Source organism: Crotalus tigris, unplaced genomic scaffold (assembly GCF_016545835.1).
Source record: "Crotalus tigris isolate CLP2741 ecotype Arizona unplaced genomic scaffold, ASM1654583v1 scf7180000024454.734221, whole genome shotgun sequence".
NCBI lineage: Eukaryota > Metazoa > Chordata > Lepidosauria > Squamata > Viperidae > Crotalus > Crotalus tigris.
In genome coordinates, this window is record NW_024100623.1 from 31,162 (window position 1) to 48,636 (window position 17,475).

Below are 17,475 nucleotides of genomic sequence, written 5' to 3' on the forward strand. Positions count from 1 at the left end.
GACCAAGAAACTCTTAAGGGACGATCAGATAACACAGAGCATATCCCCCAGCTGGACTGCAGGCAGAGCAAGAGGCTCAGAAGGGACCCTTCCCTTGTTTCTTCAGCTGTAAAAGGGAACAGTGGCAGGTTTGTACTTTCAGGCTTGCCAGATTCTGCTTACGTAGCTTTACAATCAGGTAGAAATAAGATCATCTGGTTATGTTTCCTGTCTGGTCTACCTAGGAAGGCTGACATATTTTGACTCATAAAAATGAACACGGCATGCTGAATTAAGCTTGTATGCTGCTTTTAGGAGGAGGCACAGTAAGATAGCTGCAGCTCTGGACAAGTGGTTAAAGAAGGTAGCCATGCAAAGAGCTTCTCTGTCTGGCATTTTCCCTGAAACATTTAGACGCGCTTCCAGAGGCTTCTGGAGCAAGCCAGAGTTTCTGTGTCATGCTGTTACGACACAAGTTCCACCTCTTAAGTACTTAACATGCATGTTTGTGCCACAAGTACAAAAGGGGCAGGGTATTGTGTTGCAGTATCACTGCCCTCTTCTGTTGCACCTTCTTCCCACCCCATCCATTTTAGCCTAGGGTCATGGTGGCGGACCTAGAGCCCTCTCTGTTGGGCACGCACGCCGTCACCCCAGTCCCTAGGCCTTCAGCTGGGTTTTATAAAACCTTTTCACTTTAGGCCTCCGCCGCCGTGTGCAAAAAAAAAAAAAAGGTTCAATCAATCAATCCATCAATTTCAACTTCTCGTGGAAAAAAAAGATCTCGTAAAGTTGGAACTGATTGATTGAACTTTTTAGTCCCACCCAGTCTGCCGTTACCACTGCAGCCACGCCCACTCGGCACCCAATGATACATAAGTGGGTTTTGGGTTGCTGTCTGGGAACTCGGTCTCTAACAGGTTTACCATTACTGGCCTAGTGGATTGCAGCCTTCAGGGTTTTGCGACATGGATAAGCGTGGCTTGATTCAAACTTGTCATTTGTTTCCGTTCCAGCATCCTCAATTCTGAAGAGTGAGAAAAGGAAGAGGACAAAAAATGTTCATTTTAATTGTGTTACGGTATACTACTTTACCAGGAGGCAAGGTTTCACAAGTGTCCCCAGCCAAGGAGGCAGCACTTTGGGCATGTCCACTCGTCACAACAGTGTACGCCAATACACTCTTGGGGAGTTTGCAATGGAGCAAGAACGGCTTCATCGAGAGATGTTAAGAGAGCATCTCAGGGAGGAAAAGCTGAACTCCTTAAAACTCAAGGTAAAAAAAGAAAAAAGAAAAGGGATCCTTTCCTCCCCTCCACACACACACACACACACACACACACACACACATATGGAGCCAAAACATTAACAGTGGGATTGGCAGTTAATATCCTTGGCAAGGTTGCATCTTCACTTCTAAGATGGCTGCAGTTCAGTTGCTTCCAACAAGCTGGCATTGACCCTGTCTCTCATATTAACTCATCAGGTTTTAATAGGCTCCACCTGGGCTCTTTAAGATGATTGTTTTCTTCCTGCTATGCAGATACGATGACAATTTGTTCCACCCCATCAAAGTTCCGGCTTTGATCAGGATGCAAAATATAGTTAAGCCAGCTGCTAGGTGTGGATTGCTCTGCACAAAAGAGATTTTGAAATGATATTTGGGAAGGTGTTGTTGTTGTTTTTTTACCCCCTTTCTCTTTGAATCGTATCATGGGCTGCTGGGAAAATTACGACAGCCAACTGTGCTTACTCTGTGTGATATCCAGTTTCACAAAATGCTGAAACCCACATTTTTATACAGGAGCTTATTCTGCTTCTCTAGAAAGTAATTCTCTCTACTGAACACATCTGCCAGTGATAGGTCTGATATTGTTTACCTGGATATGTACCGTTGATTGCTGCATACAAGCTACTTGATATATTCTTCCCCCCTTTTTAAAGGATGTCCTATGCAAATAGCAACCGGGGCTGCGTAAAATATTTGTAAATATAACAAAACATATAAGAAAACATTTCTCTTTAAAGTATTAGAGCAGTGTTTCCTTGACAGCGGTGACATAGCTGCTTCCAAACTTTCCTTAGTAAGGGATGCACAAAGCTAGTTTCTCCTGGACTACCAGCAAAGAGAAATGGCTGGGCATTCACTCCCGGGCAGAGGGACATATTTCAAAGCAGCTACGTAAGCTTTGCAAAAAGGACAACTGCAAAAAGGCGTGCTTTGCCCATGCTAAGAGATTTTGCAGAGCCTCTTTCTGAACAGTTTCCTAATCCTGGAGGGTATTCCAGTGGTGCCTGCAAGGGATGGTCAAAATCAGCAAGATGGCAGGTGGAGCTTCACAGTGTAAGCTCTGAACCATTTGTACATGTACATTTAAAACATAGTGACATTCCCCAGAATAAGGTTGATGGGACACAGTAGTAGGAAGAGCACCATAAAAATAAAAGGTGATTATGTGTTATCCTAAACCAGTGTTTCTCAAACTTGGCAACTTTCAGATATGTAGATTTCAATCCGCAGAATTCCCCAGCCAGCATATTGGGCTGGGGAATTCTGAGAATTAAAGACCACATACCTTAGAAATTGCCAGGTTTGAGAAACATTGTCCTAAACCCTTGACTCAAAAGACTACTGGAAGGAAAATGCATACTTTAAGACAGAGTACTCATTCAATCCATGCCCACAGCGTTTTATACACTCTCTGCATATGTAACATAGGAATAGGATGTTACCCATATGTATTTTATGTATGTGCAATATGGCAAATAGGACTTTGCACAAACACAGGAGCATACAGTTCACAGAAAGATGTTATTCATTGCATCTGGGATCTGCAAAACAGAACTGTTACAATGAGGATTTCTTTTGGTTACCAAAGCTTGGTCTATGGTATAAGCTTATAAATGCTTCAAAGCAACTTCAGTTGTTCACTTAATAATAAGAGCCATGAAAATAAGCAGAGATATTTAAAGACAGTGTGGTCCTCATACATCAATTTCACACTCTTGCACAGGAAAGCTTATACTACTTAAATTGTTTCCTTTGAACATTCTGCTCAGTGGAGCTGTGACGCATCTTTTAATGTTACTATAGATGACTAATAATGGCACTGTGGAATCCGAGGAAGCGAACACTTTAACGCTGGATGACATTTCTGATGATGATATAGATCTGGACAACACTGAAGTAGACGAGTATTTCTTTCTACAACCTCTGCCGACAAAGAAACGAAGGGCACTCCTACGAGCCTCCGGAGTCAAGAAGATTGATGTAGAAGAAAAACATGAGCTGCGAGCCATCCGTCTTTCGAGAGAGGACTGTGGTTGCGATTGTCGGATCTTCTGTGACCCGGAAACTTGCACTTGCTGCCTTGCAGGCATAAAATGCCAGGTGAGAGGTATTTCTATACCAAAGGGAGGTTCCAAGTGTTTTATTTTCAAAAAAAGGGAAGGATATCCTGCCCATTCACATTCATTTACGTGTTCTAAAGAGAGGCACTGCCCTTCTTTCCCTGCTACAGGAAGCTTCATCTGTAGTTGAAGTATAAGGTGAGTCGTTTGCCCCTCCACATGTTGCTATAACACAGATCCCAACAGTTGCAAGCAAGCATGTTCACTTATTGAGGGATCCGAAGAGTAATTCAGCATAATCTGGAGAAATATGGATTCTGTGGGCAGCTATAAAATGCATTTCTTTAGGAGTACCGTATTTTCCGGCATATAAGATGACTTTCTAAAGCATGCAAATCGTCTCCGAAGTCGGGGGTTGTCTTATACGCCGAGTCGTCTTATACGCCGAGTCATACGCCGGAAAATACGGTACTTGGCAAAGTACAATAACGAAGATATAGCATAGCCATAAAAAACAGGTAGCCCAGGCTTTGGTTTTGGATCACCCTTCAGGGGTAGGCAACCTTGGCTCTTTTATGACTCGTGGACTTCAACTCCCAGAATTTCTGAGCCAGCCATGCTGAGGGGAAAGGGAGAGGTTTCCAAGCTGAGCCATGCTGGCTCAGGAATTCTGGGAGTCGAAGTCCACGAGTCATAAAAGAGCCAAGGTTGCCTACCCCTGCACAGCTGTTTTCTTCAACTGGGTAATCTTCTGGTATATTATGTCTAAAACTCTCAGAATTCCCGTAAGCACAGTAATGTGCCATCACAACTTAAGGGCAGCATGTTGGAGAAGGTTAACTTAAAGGTTTAGAGCCCCTTTTCTATTAGCATTAGGGTTAGGGTTTTCCTGTCATACTTTTCAGCTGTGCTGCGTCCTGGATTACCAGCGTGACTGGAAAGTGCTGTGATCACATGGGCAATCCAGGAAGTGCTGATGGAATAGTAGCTTTCTGGAGAAGAGTTCCATTATGTTTCCAGGTTTAAAAAAAGATTAAAGAGACAGCTTCCTTCCTGCCTTTATATTAATGCTAAAAAAAAAAAAGACAATGAGATTTCCTATGAGGCTGTTTATACCGCTTCAAGATCTGTTTGGAGTGGAATATTCAAATTCACCCCCGCTAATCAAATGTAAGAAAAGTGGAGAGCAGCAAGTGGTATTCCCACTTCCCTAACTTCTGGAGCGTAACCTCATCCCATCCACGAATGTATACATTTTTATACAGTTAACTGAAATGGCCCCATCAGCCTGAATATCTGGAGAAAAAAAAACCTTCTTCTGCAATTTAGCAGTCACCTGGATTAATCCTAAATATTGGCATAACTGTTAAGCCATTAAACCAGCAGAGTGAGGAGGGGGGGTAGTGAGGCTAGAGGAAAACAAAGGGACAGGAGGTCCCACGGCACATTTGTCATTCCTTAAACAGAGCAAGCTGTCATTCGTTTCACAGCCACCTTGTCTTCAGTAACTGGATTCACCGTCTGCAGGGAGCCATAATGTGGTTTGTGTGTTTTTGGCTTAGTGTGATGCGTGCAAGCCATTCTCATTTATAAATCATAATTTCTAATGGAAGTGTGAAATGTTGCGCCATTTAAAACAAAACAAACAAACCAGGGCTTAGTGCATTTTGCAAAGCCAGACAGGTCTCCCTTTCCAACATCTCTTATCTGGATTTCTTTCTGCCCGAAAGAAATTTTGCAAAAGCAGTTTTTATTTCAGGTAATTAATTTATTTCCTATACCAATCCTCAATGAGACTTCCGGGGCTATTTTCTTTGATGGAGTTTTTTGTTTGGTTAGAACAGTTTCTAGCATGTTAGCGTTGATAGCGCCCAATCAAACAGCTAATCCATCATTCTTTCTCCCCCCCCCTCCCATCAGGTGGATCGTATGTCTTTCCCGTGTGGTTGCACTAAAGAAGGATGCAGCAATACAGCTGGCAGAATTGAATTTAATCCCATCAGGGTTCGGACTCACTTTTTGCACACTATAATGAAACTTGAATTGGAGAAAAATAGAGAGCAGCAAGTCCCTGCGCTGAACGGCTGCCACGCTGAGCTAAACGCTCACAGCAGTGCGATGGGTCCCACCTCCCACCCCCTGGAATTTTCAGTCCCAGAGAACTTTGAATTAGAGGCTGAACCCAGGGCTGCAGTGATGCATTTGCAGTCGGCAGGTGACTTGGATTGCCCTGGAGAGGAAGAAGAGGAAGAGGATGAGGAAGAGGAGGAGGAGGAGGAAGACGCAAGTAGCTTTTGTAGTGGAGTTACAGATTCCAGCACACAGAGTTTAGCGCCCAGCGAAACAGATGAAGATGATGAGGAGGAGGAGGACGATGAGGAGGAGGAGGAAGAAGAGGAGGAGGAAGAAGAAGAAGAAAAATTAGATGAATGTCTGGAAGGCTTGGGTGCTCATGCTGATGCAGGTCAAGCCCTTCCTTCTGTCCTTTGCTATTCAGACAGCACTGCCATGCATGAAAATCAGCCAAAGGCACTTTCCTACTACCCAAGCTCCACTTCCTTGTATTACCAAATAGAGAATCACGGCCCTGGCACTCCTAACCAGATTCGGGAGCCTTACTCGGAAAGAGAGACTGTTAAGAACGGGAATCTTTCTCTGGTGCCTTACAACCCAACATCAGAACAGTTTGTGGAGTACGCGCGGCCCTCAGAGGAAAATTATGGCAGCTCCCTGTATCCTTCTTCAAACCCGTCGGTCATCGTTTGCTGCTCTTCATCAGAAAGCGATAACGTCGTCCCATGTAGCAGTTTATATGGGGAACATCGGCCAAGGCATCCCCAAGTGGATTTTCCTTCATACTTGAAAAGTCCTTCGCAAGATGGATTTGTATCTACTTTGAATGGTGGCACTCGCCTCCCAGAGTGTCCCACCGAGAATTCACTCGGCCTTTCAGAAAAGAGCAGACTACACGAAGAGTGTATTAAATCTCCCGTCATGGAAACAGTACCTGTTTAAATTTATTTTAGGACTGAATCGCTCTTGATTTCAAATGCATTCTATTTTAATTGGATTCCCTGGAAGCGTTCTTATTTTTTTTCTCTCTCAGCAGTGGAGGTAAGGGGGAAGACTGTGGTTAATGTTTTGATTTTTTTTTCCCCATTGGTGTTTTTCTGTAAAGCTCTCTTGGCTGTGGCCATTGCACAAAAACAGTTTGTGTAAAAAAGTAAACTTTTATAAAAAAAACAAAACAACAAAATGGTCCTTTGATAGAAAATACCCAGATTTTAAAATAATCCACACAGATATATATATATATATATCCACACCCACATGAATAAAGTACAAAGTACAAGCCCATGTCTTGATTTATGCTGGGCTCTCTAGCTTACAACTTCTTATTTTATTGTCGGGCTCGTGCAAGATAATAAAAATGTTACTTTGGGTTCTTTATATTTAGGATATTAAAATATCGCTCCTATTTGAGGGTGATGACTTTTTAAATATAAATGTGACTGCAAACAAAAAACAAACAAACCTGAATTATTCAGTAATGTATTTGTTTATTTATTGTAGCTTAGTACTCATAACTTGATAAAAATGAACTGCTTGCTCTTCGGAGCAGAACAGCACAATGAGATTTCATTAGGCAAATTGCTTTTGTGTGGGCAGTACATCTGACCACAAATCCTGTTCTCTGATCTGCACTAGGGACTATTCATATTTGCAATTTAGGAATGTAGAGAGGACATACCACTGAGTCGTTTTGTTGACACTGGTGTGGAGTTTTTCTTGCAATTGCTGCCCTGTCCCCATCTCAAGGAGAGGACAACGTATAAGACTTTTCTAAATTGCAGCTAGTGGCAGCTACATTTCTAAAAATGTGTAACGTCGGACAATCCTTAGATTTTCAGGGGTCGAGAGAAGCAGCGTTGGCATTATAAGGAAGTTGGGTTGTGTTTGTTACTCAGGTGTCTCTCTCTCTATTCTTTTCAATCCACAAACTATTCTGGATGAATGCATAATAGGGACACTATCCAGCCAGACTTCTTCAGATCTTGCCGTTATTTTTCCCACGTTCACTGGCCATTTTCCCTTCTACCAGTATACTTTTCCTTAATGGCAACCCTCACATTTGTGAAGAACTTTGCTTGTCAGAAAGTAGACAATGGTGGCTCTACAAGATGGCTTGGGCTCTCTATTAAATAAGAGCATTGCTGCAGTCTTTCCATGGTTATTTCTTCATGTAAAGTCGGAATGCTATATTTTTATTTATTAAAGTTATTGTGCCGATGTATAAAGTGCTCAGAGTGATCTTCACAATAGCTTAAGAAATAATCCAGAGTGAATGTCTGAACCAAGGTTATCTCTAGAGCTCTGTGATCAATATAGGATTCGATATGGTTTCTCCTTGTGGTATTTTCTCATCTCCTTCAAGCTCTAGAACTCACGGGCATTCTATCTCTCCACTAGCCCTGGAACCACTTCCTTTCCCCCTGTATAGAATAATAGTGTGTGAAGTGTCACAAGGGAACATTAAGCACAGTGCTAATGGAAACAATCCAGAGATATCAAAAGGAATTCCTTCAGTGGAATGTGACATTCCACTGCTTTTGGTAGGACTTCCTTGCATTTAACTTTTAATGGGCCATGTGCTTTGTGCTCACAGCCCTGGCAGCTTTTGTGTAAGTATCTTTTTGTTGTTCTAAAACTACCACACTTTTGTGTAGCAGCTATGAGAAATCTTAAAAGACACCACAGACGGTTGGTTCTTAAATGTTGCATCTTTTTAAAAAAATAATAATAATCCATGAATGAACCAGGCAAGAATTTTCAGCAACTCTCAAAAAGAACTTTACTTTGAATTTCTTTAGCCAAATAAAGTAATTAGGAAAAGAATGGCATTATGCTATTTGTGGAGAAATTCCCTGAGCTCTTAAAAAAAAAAAAAAAAGATACAGAACCCAGAATCTGTAGGGATGGAGTTTCTCATTTGAGTGCGATTTGACTCACAATAATCTCCAAATAGGAAAGGATTTAGGGTTGACTGGAATCAGTAGGTATATTTCAGCCATCGTTCTCTCTTGTTTTGGCAAATGTCTTGAGATTTGAAAGTGTGTATTCCTCCAGAGATTTTCTATCACTAGTGTATGCAATTCACAAGTGTTTCTTCATTGTAGTGAATTAGGGAACATTGTAGGCATGGGAACTCTGTGGAGCTATCAGAGTTCGGTGTTCCTGCCACCTCACCTCCTTAGACTTCTCTGAACTGGTTGTTCTAAATAGATCCAAATGGGAAATATCCACGTGTGGCTCTTTTGTAGATTTCAAGAACAATATTTATGAATGTAACCTGGATCACAAAAGCTTAGCTTCAACTTATTCAAAAGTGAATGAACTAGTAGTTATTCTTGTACCTGCCCATTCTTTAAAGTGGCAAAGTATGAGGTTTTAAATTTAGCTTTGTCCTCTGAAAATGGTGGCTTCAAGTACAGCATTCCATTTCTTCTTTGGATAATTTTGTTAAAAATAAATAAATAACTGCGGAGGAATGTGCCTTTGCATGCTTAGTTCAAGAAGATACCAACCATATCAAAATACATTTTTTAATCTCACTGCAGTCTTCAGTCAGACTTTGCCATTGATCTCGGCAGAAGTATCCTCAGCTTTATTTCTAGAAGTTTCCCATTTCTAGGAATGTTCCTAGAAAGGGCCAGCTGATTATTTATGCAAATGTGCTACATCCAAGCTACTTTGATGGGGGGGAGGGGAATAATCCTTGGTGGTTCTTTATTCTTCTGTTTCTTTACTTATTACAAAAACTAGGCTGTGTTCCATATTCCTGGCATGGGCTTACTGCAGGTGGTCCTTGGCCTTGAATGTTGATTCCTACCTTCTGTATTTTACTTTCTTGATCATATCTTTTCTCGTTATTTTTAAATATACCAGCCTGGTCAGCACTGGCTGCATTGCAACAGACAGATGACACTTGGATGTCCAAAAGGACTAGTTTTGCCGACTTCTTATCCATAAATCCTTTCCTATTTGAATCTTACTTTTGTATTCTTCCTCTTTGGCCGTACAGACTGTATAGAACAAGGGAACTGAAATAAACTACTAGTTTGGCACATTGTGCTTTAATTTTTGCAGTGGCTCTCTAAGTTTCCTCGATACTGAAAATAATTTTGAAGAATTTGCATAAGATAGTTGATGCTTGTCAGAAGCTAGTTGGAACACATCGTTTCTGCTGGAAATATGCCTTAATTCCACGTCATTGTAAATTACTTCATGGAATAAGGCTTACAAATCAGAAGGATGACAACTGAAAGCCCTGTCCTAACTAGTTAAATCTCACCTAGATGTCATGATGGGACCCAATCCAGATGATTATGATTCAAAAATAAAGCGTACTAGAATATACTATTTTTCCAGTTAATTCTCCCAGTTCAGGCCTTCCACACCAAATGTTCCAGCAAAAAGCATGCCTTTGTCACCCGCTTAATGCTGCAAGACTGTTTGGGACCCCTACAAGACCATGCTCCAGTCCTTCTCCCACCCCACCAGTGATCCAGCCTCAGGTGTTTTTTCTTTTCATCAGATAGTTCTCCAGGATAAGATCCCTACAAAATTGTGCCAGAATCCTACCAGATACACTTCCACATTGTCTGGGCAAGGCCAGTCAGAGTGGCCCCAGGTTTTAGCAGTGACCCACCTCTTCACGCTTAAGTCTGCAAAATGTGTAACTCCTTGATTTGCTTATGGCCACTCAATAGATCACAATCCACAGTCTGAGAAGCCTCACTGTGTACTATCTTGTCATGTTTATTCAGCAGGATCAGAGTCAAAGTTGAGTCAGTTCTCACGCCCTATATCATCTGCCAATTGTTTATATTTGTTTAAATGAGAAAATGCATAGATTTGTAAGTCACTGGGATATAAGAGAGTGAGTTGGATAAATGATTAGTTGGGGTACGCTTTGCTTACCTCCCAAGCATAACATCTATAAAACATCAGAGGTGGGTTGCAGTAGTTATAAATACTATTGGTGGCTTTGTTTTTAGTAACTAGGCATAGAATACAATGACTTTACTACCATAATAAATGATAAATATTTTCTGAACTCTGATCCAGTAGGACCCAGGACCTTCCACATCAGGCCCATTTACAAATGGATGAAGTGTAAGTGTGAAAACTGGGGATGGATTTGATTTTCCTCACAGTCATCCATCTGCCAGCAGGCCTCAAAATGAAAAGGAACCGTATGCAAATTGTTCTTTGTGGCTGAAACTGACTCAGTTCATCTGGAATCACACAAGGAAACTCTGCATGTTTGGAAAGTCCCACTATTTCTATTATGGGGATAAACCCATTTTGGGTGTATTTCATCACTGTGACTTTATCCACTGTTAATTTCCAAAGGAAACATTAGATGCTGAACGTGATGTAAAGAAACTACAAGCTTATTTGTAATCCGAACAGTGCTAAGGCAAAGTCTGATGGTACACAAACTTCGCTAGTGGTTTCTCACATGATTACTGCCAACACCCATATTTCATGAAGTTAAACAATATAGCTTCACTGAGTTATATTGGTACATGTCCATTACCTATATGAAGAATTAGACCAGAGTCAGGCAACATGATATACACAGGATCCACTGTACCCCCAAATACTTTCCTTGCTAACTTTGAGGCTACCGAACTGTTTTTTTATTTTCCCTGCATTGAAATAATTGTTACGTAAATGCACAGATAGCAAGATTGTATAGCACCTGTGCCTGACTTCATATTTTTTACAAAAATGTCTTTGTGTTTCATGGATGATGTAAGAGTTCTCTGGAAAACTTTGCTTTTTGATAAACAGGTTTTATGTGTCTAGTCAGGCCCACTTGTGAGTTGCTTGCCATATGATCTTAAACTTCCAGCCTAAAAAAGTTCCTGTTTTTCCGATTGGACCACACTGTGTGGGAAAAAAATAAGTGATCTTCTCAGTCTAGAGAATACTAGATTGAGGGAAGTTGCCCTTGAGGTTATAATGTTGTATAGAATCAGCTTGGTCTAATGCAGTGTTTTTCAACCTTGACAATTTTAAGGCATGTGGACTTCAACTCCCAGAATTCCACAGCCAGCATTGCTGGCTGTGGAATTCTGGGAGTTGAAGTCCACATGCCTTAAAATTGTCAAGGTTGAGAAACACTGGTCTAATGGTTAAGGCCTCGGGTTAGAAAGCGGGAGACTGTGATGAGTTCAAGTTCTGCCTTAGATATGAAAGCCAAATGGATGACTTTACCTAGTCACTTTCTCTCAGCCCAACCCACCTCGAAGGATTGTCGTTGGGAAAATAAGAGGAGGAAGGTGTGCTGGATATGTTCGCTGCCTTGAGTTAATTGTAAAAATAATAAAGGCGGAATATAGCAATAGCACTTAGACTTATATGCCATCCCATAGTGCTTTACAGCACTCTCTGAGCAGTTTATAGAGTCAACGTATTGCCCCCCCCCCCAAAAAAAATCTGTGTCCTCTTTTTACCAACCTTGAAAGGATGGAAGGCTGAGTCAACCTTGGGCTGATCAAAATCAAACTCCTGGCAGAGGGCAGAGTTGGTCACTGCACCACCAGGGTTAAAATATAAATATCAAGCAGAAAGTGCAAGGTGCAAGGTGCCAAATACAGATGTGTCCACAAGGGGCTTTTGAGAAAAGCCTTTGTTCCTGCAGCCATCTTTGAGCGAACATTTACATTTTTCTAAGATCTTTCCAAGCAGTCGCAAATTTACATTGCCATCTGTAGAAATAAGACAAATGAAGTTTCAAGAAAGTGGCAAAATATTTTCAATTTGTTGTCACGTAAACTGCTGGAGGTACCCCATGTAATTACCAAGAGTCAAGTGTGACTTAAGAGAGCCTGTTTTTTGTTTTTATATATATCCATAAAGCTTTATATATAGCACAAGGCTGGTGTCAGATAATAATTGAATAAAATAAAATAAAATTGAATAAAATAAAAGGTATGGAAAATTTTAATTACAATAGTGAAAGCAAATAGAAACTAAATTCTGAGAGATAGAATAAAAAGTGCAAAACAAGAAAAAGAAGTAAGATAATGAAAAAGGAAATTAAAGAAATGATTTCTGATCTTTATTGCAAGCATAAACAATCTTAAACAATTTTCAACCCCTAAAAATTACAAATTCTCTTCTTCCCATAATGCTTCCATATGCAAATCCTAGATCATCAATTTTTCAGTCTTAGTGTCAGCAAAAAGTCTGTAATGTTAGCAGAGCTTTATAAAAATGTCTCATTTTAACCTTGGTCAAACAAACCAACTTTATATTCCTTCCTTTTGCTTCTAAGAGTCTTGATGTTTAATTCATTCAGAGGTTTATATAGGATTTGATTTCATACCATTTTTCTTTTCTCCATCCAAAAGACTTCTTGAAGACTTTAACAAACATTTTGTAAATCTAATAAAAACTCATTATCAAGATTGTTCTCTTGATTTATCAACTGTGTTTCTACTTTAATTTTCAAAGCTTTAATACCCTTCTTTCCTATATCCAGTAAACATCTGGACCACTTTCTTGGCTCATCTTTTGTGTTTTTGCTTTAGTTACCTTTTCTGTCTTATAATCCACACTTCTAAAATTATCTAATATTTCTGGTTCTGATATTTCTACATTAGGGAAAATTTGTTCCAGTCCATCATTTCTTCATTAATAACTTTTTGATATAGTATATTCATAGAATCAGATACAATTGCTGATATTGTAGCTGCTAATTTCTGACCCCATTGTTCAAAAGTCTCATGAAGGTGTGTTATGTCATTTTGTAAATCCCCTTGCTAACAAAAAACAAAACAGGTTACCCTCCCCCCCTTTTGCTTTTCTGTCAGAGATCTGACAGAGATCTGACATCATAAATTCTCAAAAATCTCATATGACAGGATAGCCAAAACATTTTCTTCCCATGAAAGTCTATTTATTTATATAATTATTTCCAAAACTTTTGTTAAACGTTTTAACGTTCTAAATTCATCTGGATCCTTAACTCATTTATAACTTTCTTGGGTCAAAATCCTGTTTAGCTTTTTGCCATTTATTTCTAGCTCTTCAAATTCTTAAGCTTGTAGTTAATTTTTCTTTTGTTTAGGAATGACAATAAACTCACCAGGTGGCTTTTCAAGCTTGTCGTTCTGAAGCTCTAATAGCCTTAAGGTAATAAGGAAATTTCCGAAAGCTTAGTGAACCCAGTATCTTTTGAAAGGCTCTGCCACAGTTGTGAGAATGATGGCTGTTCCCTTCATTTCCTGGCACTCAAACCCATAGAAGACAACTGTCCTGTGGACTCCTCATGAGGACCAGCCATCCGGAGCACATGTGGGCAATCTCCCCTCCCCTCCTTATCTGGAGAAGTTCTATAGAACCAGTGCACTTTCCACTTTTTTCAGTCTTTTCCACAGTTGCCTCTGCTCTCTTAGGGATGGCTAGTTCACCATGCTTCTCCATAAGTCTTAACAAGAATATATCTTCATGTTCCTATCAGAGGTTATATAATTTCAGCCTCATTTCTTGTAAGCTGCTATTATTATTATTATCATCAACCATCTTTGGGTCTCAAACAGAGACATGCAGGTAGATCTTGCATAGTTCTAATAAAACAGGTCCAGTTGAATCCTCCTCTTTCCATGTTTCATCTCCTGCAGTGAAAGCTATTTACCTGGCTCTGAGCAGGCAAAGAAAACCATAGAATTGGAAAAGAAGGTCAGTGGATTTAATTTAAGAGGTTAAAACTGAACATTCTGTTTGCTTGGTTTTTTTGCAGTTCTTTCTGAAAAAAATCTTTTTCCTCCCTGCAAATCCAGCATTCTCCGCACGTAGGTTTAATCAAGTGTTTTCAGCTTTTTCTCTAAAGGCAAGTTCCTAGGCAACACAGACTTCGCTTGTTCAAAGCCACAAGTCACAGTAACATAGGAACTTCCATTTAAATCTTTTATTATTTCAGACTATTTATTTCCCAGGACTGCCACATTAATTCACCTGTGCAGAGTAATTTCAGCTACATCTTAATTCAGTAGCTTAAATCACACATGCCTCTACAGCAGGGGTTCTCAACCTTGGCAACTTTAAGACTTGTGGACTTCAACTCCCAGAATTCCTCAGCCAGCTTTGCTGGCTGAGGAATTCTGGAAGTTGAAGTCCACAAGTCTTAAAGTTGCCAAGGTTAAGAACCCCTGCTCTACAGCCTCGTACATGGCATGCAGCTTGCAAAAATGCAAGTGAAGTATTTTACATTCTTTGCAGGAATTTTTATAATAATTGATGTTTTTTTTTAAAGTTTCGTTCAAGAGCCAGAGTTCACCATTGTGAAGTCAACCCGCTCCTCTTCTGCAATTTTTTTTTTTTTTGACATTGATGGCTGTTCAAACGAAGGCATTCTTAGGAGAATGGGTGCTATTAACCCATATATGTAACTAGGCACTTTGCAAGAATGACAGCTGATGCTGAATCACTCTAGTAGTCCTCAACTTGCAACCATAATTGAGCCTAAAATTTCTGTTGCGAAGTGAGGCAATTAAATGACTTTTACCCCATTTTATGACTTTTCTTGCCACCGTTAAGTGAATCGCTGCAGTTGTTAAGTTCGTTAACACAGTTGTTAAGTGAATCTGGCTTCCCCATTGACTTGGCTTGTCAAAAGGTTACAAAAAGTGATCACATGACCCTGGGACCGTCATAAATATGAACTAACTGCCAAGCATCCGAATTTTGATCATGTGACATGGAGATGCTGCAATGATTTTAAATGTGAAAAAACGGTAGTAAGTAACTTGTTTCAGTGCCGTTGTAACTTTGATCACCAAATGAACGGTTGTAAGCCAAGGACTATCTGTATATATATATATATATATATATATATATATATATATTAGCTAAGTAAAATGTTCATCTAAATCAGTGGTTCTCAACCTTTCTAATGCCGCGACCCCATAATACAGTTCCCCATGTTGTGGTGACCCCCAACCACTTATACATCACCGAGTGCCAGGGGCGTGGCCAAAGAAAAGGGGGGAAAAATGGCGGACAGCCTTGTTTGGCGACCCCCGTGAAATGGGGTCCCGACCCACAGGTTGAGAACCACTGATCTAAATCATATTGGTAATAAAAATAACTTGATCTATTATTGGCAACCTATGATACGGATTATTTGCTTTAGGACCTTTTTCATTCAGATGCATGGCAGATAACATAGAATTCATCTCATTTGAAATGCTTTCAGTATAAAGAAAGATAGTAGCAGGTCCAATGGCACTGTGGATCTAACAGAGGTAGTCCTCATTTAGTGAGTGACTTGTTTAGCAATTGGTGATTTAAAAAAAAAAAAAAAGTAATTTTGTGACCAGGCCTTACATTTAAGATCTTTGCAGGTCTGTAAAACGAAGGAAAGCTAAAGTAAGATCATAAGCTAATTGCAGTTCCAATGAGTGTCTGCTTGTTTAATAACCAAATTGCGGGGCCCAGTTGTGGTAGTTGAGGACTATCTGTAGAACTAGTTTGTTCATTTTTTTTTCCAGGAAAGAAAAAGAATTGAAATTTTAAGACAGAGGTGCAACTTACTTGAAAATTGAAAATAAAGTTAGTAGTTTTCAATTAATAAATTTCACAGCAGATCAGAATGATTTTCAGAGCTTCACCTCCTGCCAAAGGTACCGTCCAAAATTCCTCCCCCTCCCAAAGACATGGATCGCATGACACTAAAACATGAACACAAAACGTACATACAAGCTATAATTGACGTTATAGTGCAACTCCCACAGGTCGATTTAATTTGCATTATCATTTGCAACTTCACAGATACCAAAAGGGTTAGTGTGGGTGGCAAACCCCCCTAAACTATACCTTGTGCTACAAACTTTATTTTATGCTGTATTCCTTCTGTATTTATATTTTTGGTATTTATGATGAATGATCTGTAATTTGATGTATTTATTGTGGCTTATTCTGCAATGTATATACTAAAAATAAGCATTTATAAGTCTTAAAATTAGGTTATTTTTTTTCTTAGTGGCATTCGTACTATGCTGTATTTTTATTATATATTGTACAATATATATATTTATTGTCCATTTGTTTGCAACAAAGTAAATCAGGTTTCTACGTTACATCAGCTATGTCTCTTTTGTACTAGAAGGGTGTTGTAAGCCTTTTCTAAATTTAAATTATTTATGTGTTTTGAGAGTGTGGAAAACTAGTGTTCATCTAGATATAGAGCCTTGAAATCTAGAAAATGTTTTTATCCTGACTGGAGTAGCCTCCTTTGTAAAGCTGTAAAACCATGAAAGGGAAAAGGTAGTTGGGCATTGTGTGATGTTGCATTTTTGTTTTATTAGACTGCATATAGTCTACCAATTAGTTTTAAATTTGCAAGCATGCCTAGTCAGGATCCCTGACATGTACAACATAAGTTATTGTGGTTCTGGTAAGTATTTTACTCTTAAATACATCTACATAAGATGCTCTTCGTTGGACAAATCCGTGGCCAAGTAGACCATACTGTTAGCAAGAAAGTCACAACTGTCACGGAATCATACAAGATAAGAATTGGGAAGCAACCTTAGAGTACCTCTCCTCTGTCCCAGCCTGCCCCAGGGCAGACATCTGCTACTACAGCTTCCCTGTCCTGAAAAATGACCGTCTCCAATAAAGAAGTTCACAGTCAGCCTCAGCCATTCTGTTCCATTATTGACTAGCTCTTAACCTTTCAGAAATGTTTCCTGATGTCCACCCGAAATCAATTTTCTTCTAATTTAATTCTATAATTTCATGCCCTCCTAGAACAATTCTGAACTGCTATGAAGAGAAATGAAAAAAAGCGGGCATATTTTGCCTTCAGAAAAGTCACATGAAGCCTTGACGTCTGCAAGGGAATGGAAGACGGGCAAATGACAACACTTGCAAGGTGATGTCATTCTGTCATCACACATGTGTCCCTTTCGCAGCCCTGCGGTGTGCTGTGGATGCTGCTGGACCGAGGAAAGATTGGATGGCAATCTCAAACACCTGGTCTCTTTTGCTCCAGGGGATAGGACATGGAATAATAGAGTTAAATTCCAGGAAGCGGTCAAAAAGGGAAAAATAACTTTTCTAACTAGG

The 17,475-nt window shown here is 39.8% G+C and overlaps 1 protein-coding gene across 3 annotated transcripts in view; it reads left to right on the forward strand.

The window, feature by feature from the left end:
- The window catches only part of CSRNP3 (cysteine and serine rich nuclear protein 3), a 32,936-nt gene extending 21,532 nt beyond the window's left edge, over window positions 1–11,404 (forward strand). Inside the window, exons 2-5 of one of the 3 annotated variants that reach the window (XR_005555340.1) lie at window positions 996–1,255; window positions 3,074–3,370; window positions 5,251–6,444; window positions 10,459–11,404. Coding sequence is in view for 1 of the 3 variants with exons in the window: in XM_039332218.1 (XP_039188152.1) it covers window positions 996–1,255; window positions 3,074–3,370; window positions 5,251–6,345 (1,652 nt within the window). In the remaining 2 variants the exon portion in view is untranslated. Of the gene's footprint in view, window positions 1–995; window positions 1,256–3,073; window positions 3,371–5,250 lie in introns of all 3 variants that reach the window. The other 2 variants (XR_005555341.1, XM_039332218.1) reach the window with 2 other exon arrangements.
- Window positions 11,405–17,475: the final 6,071 nt, after the last annotated feature.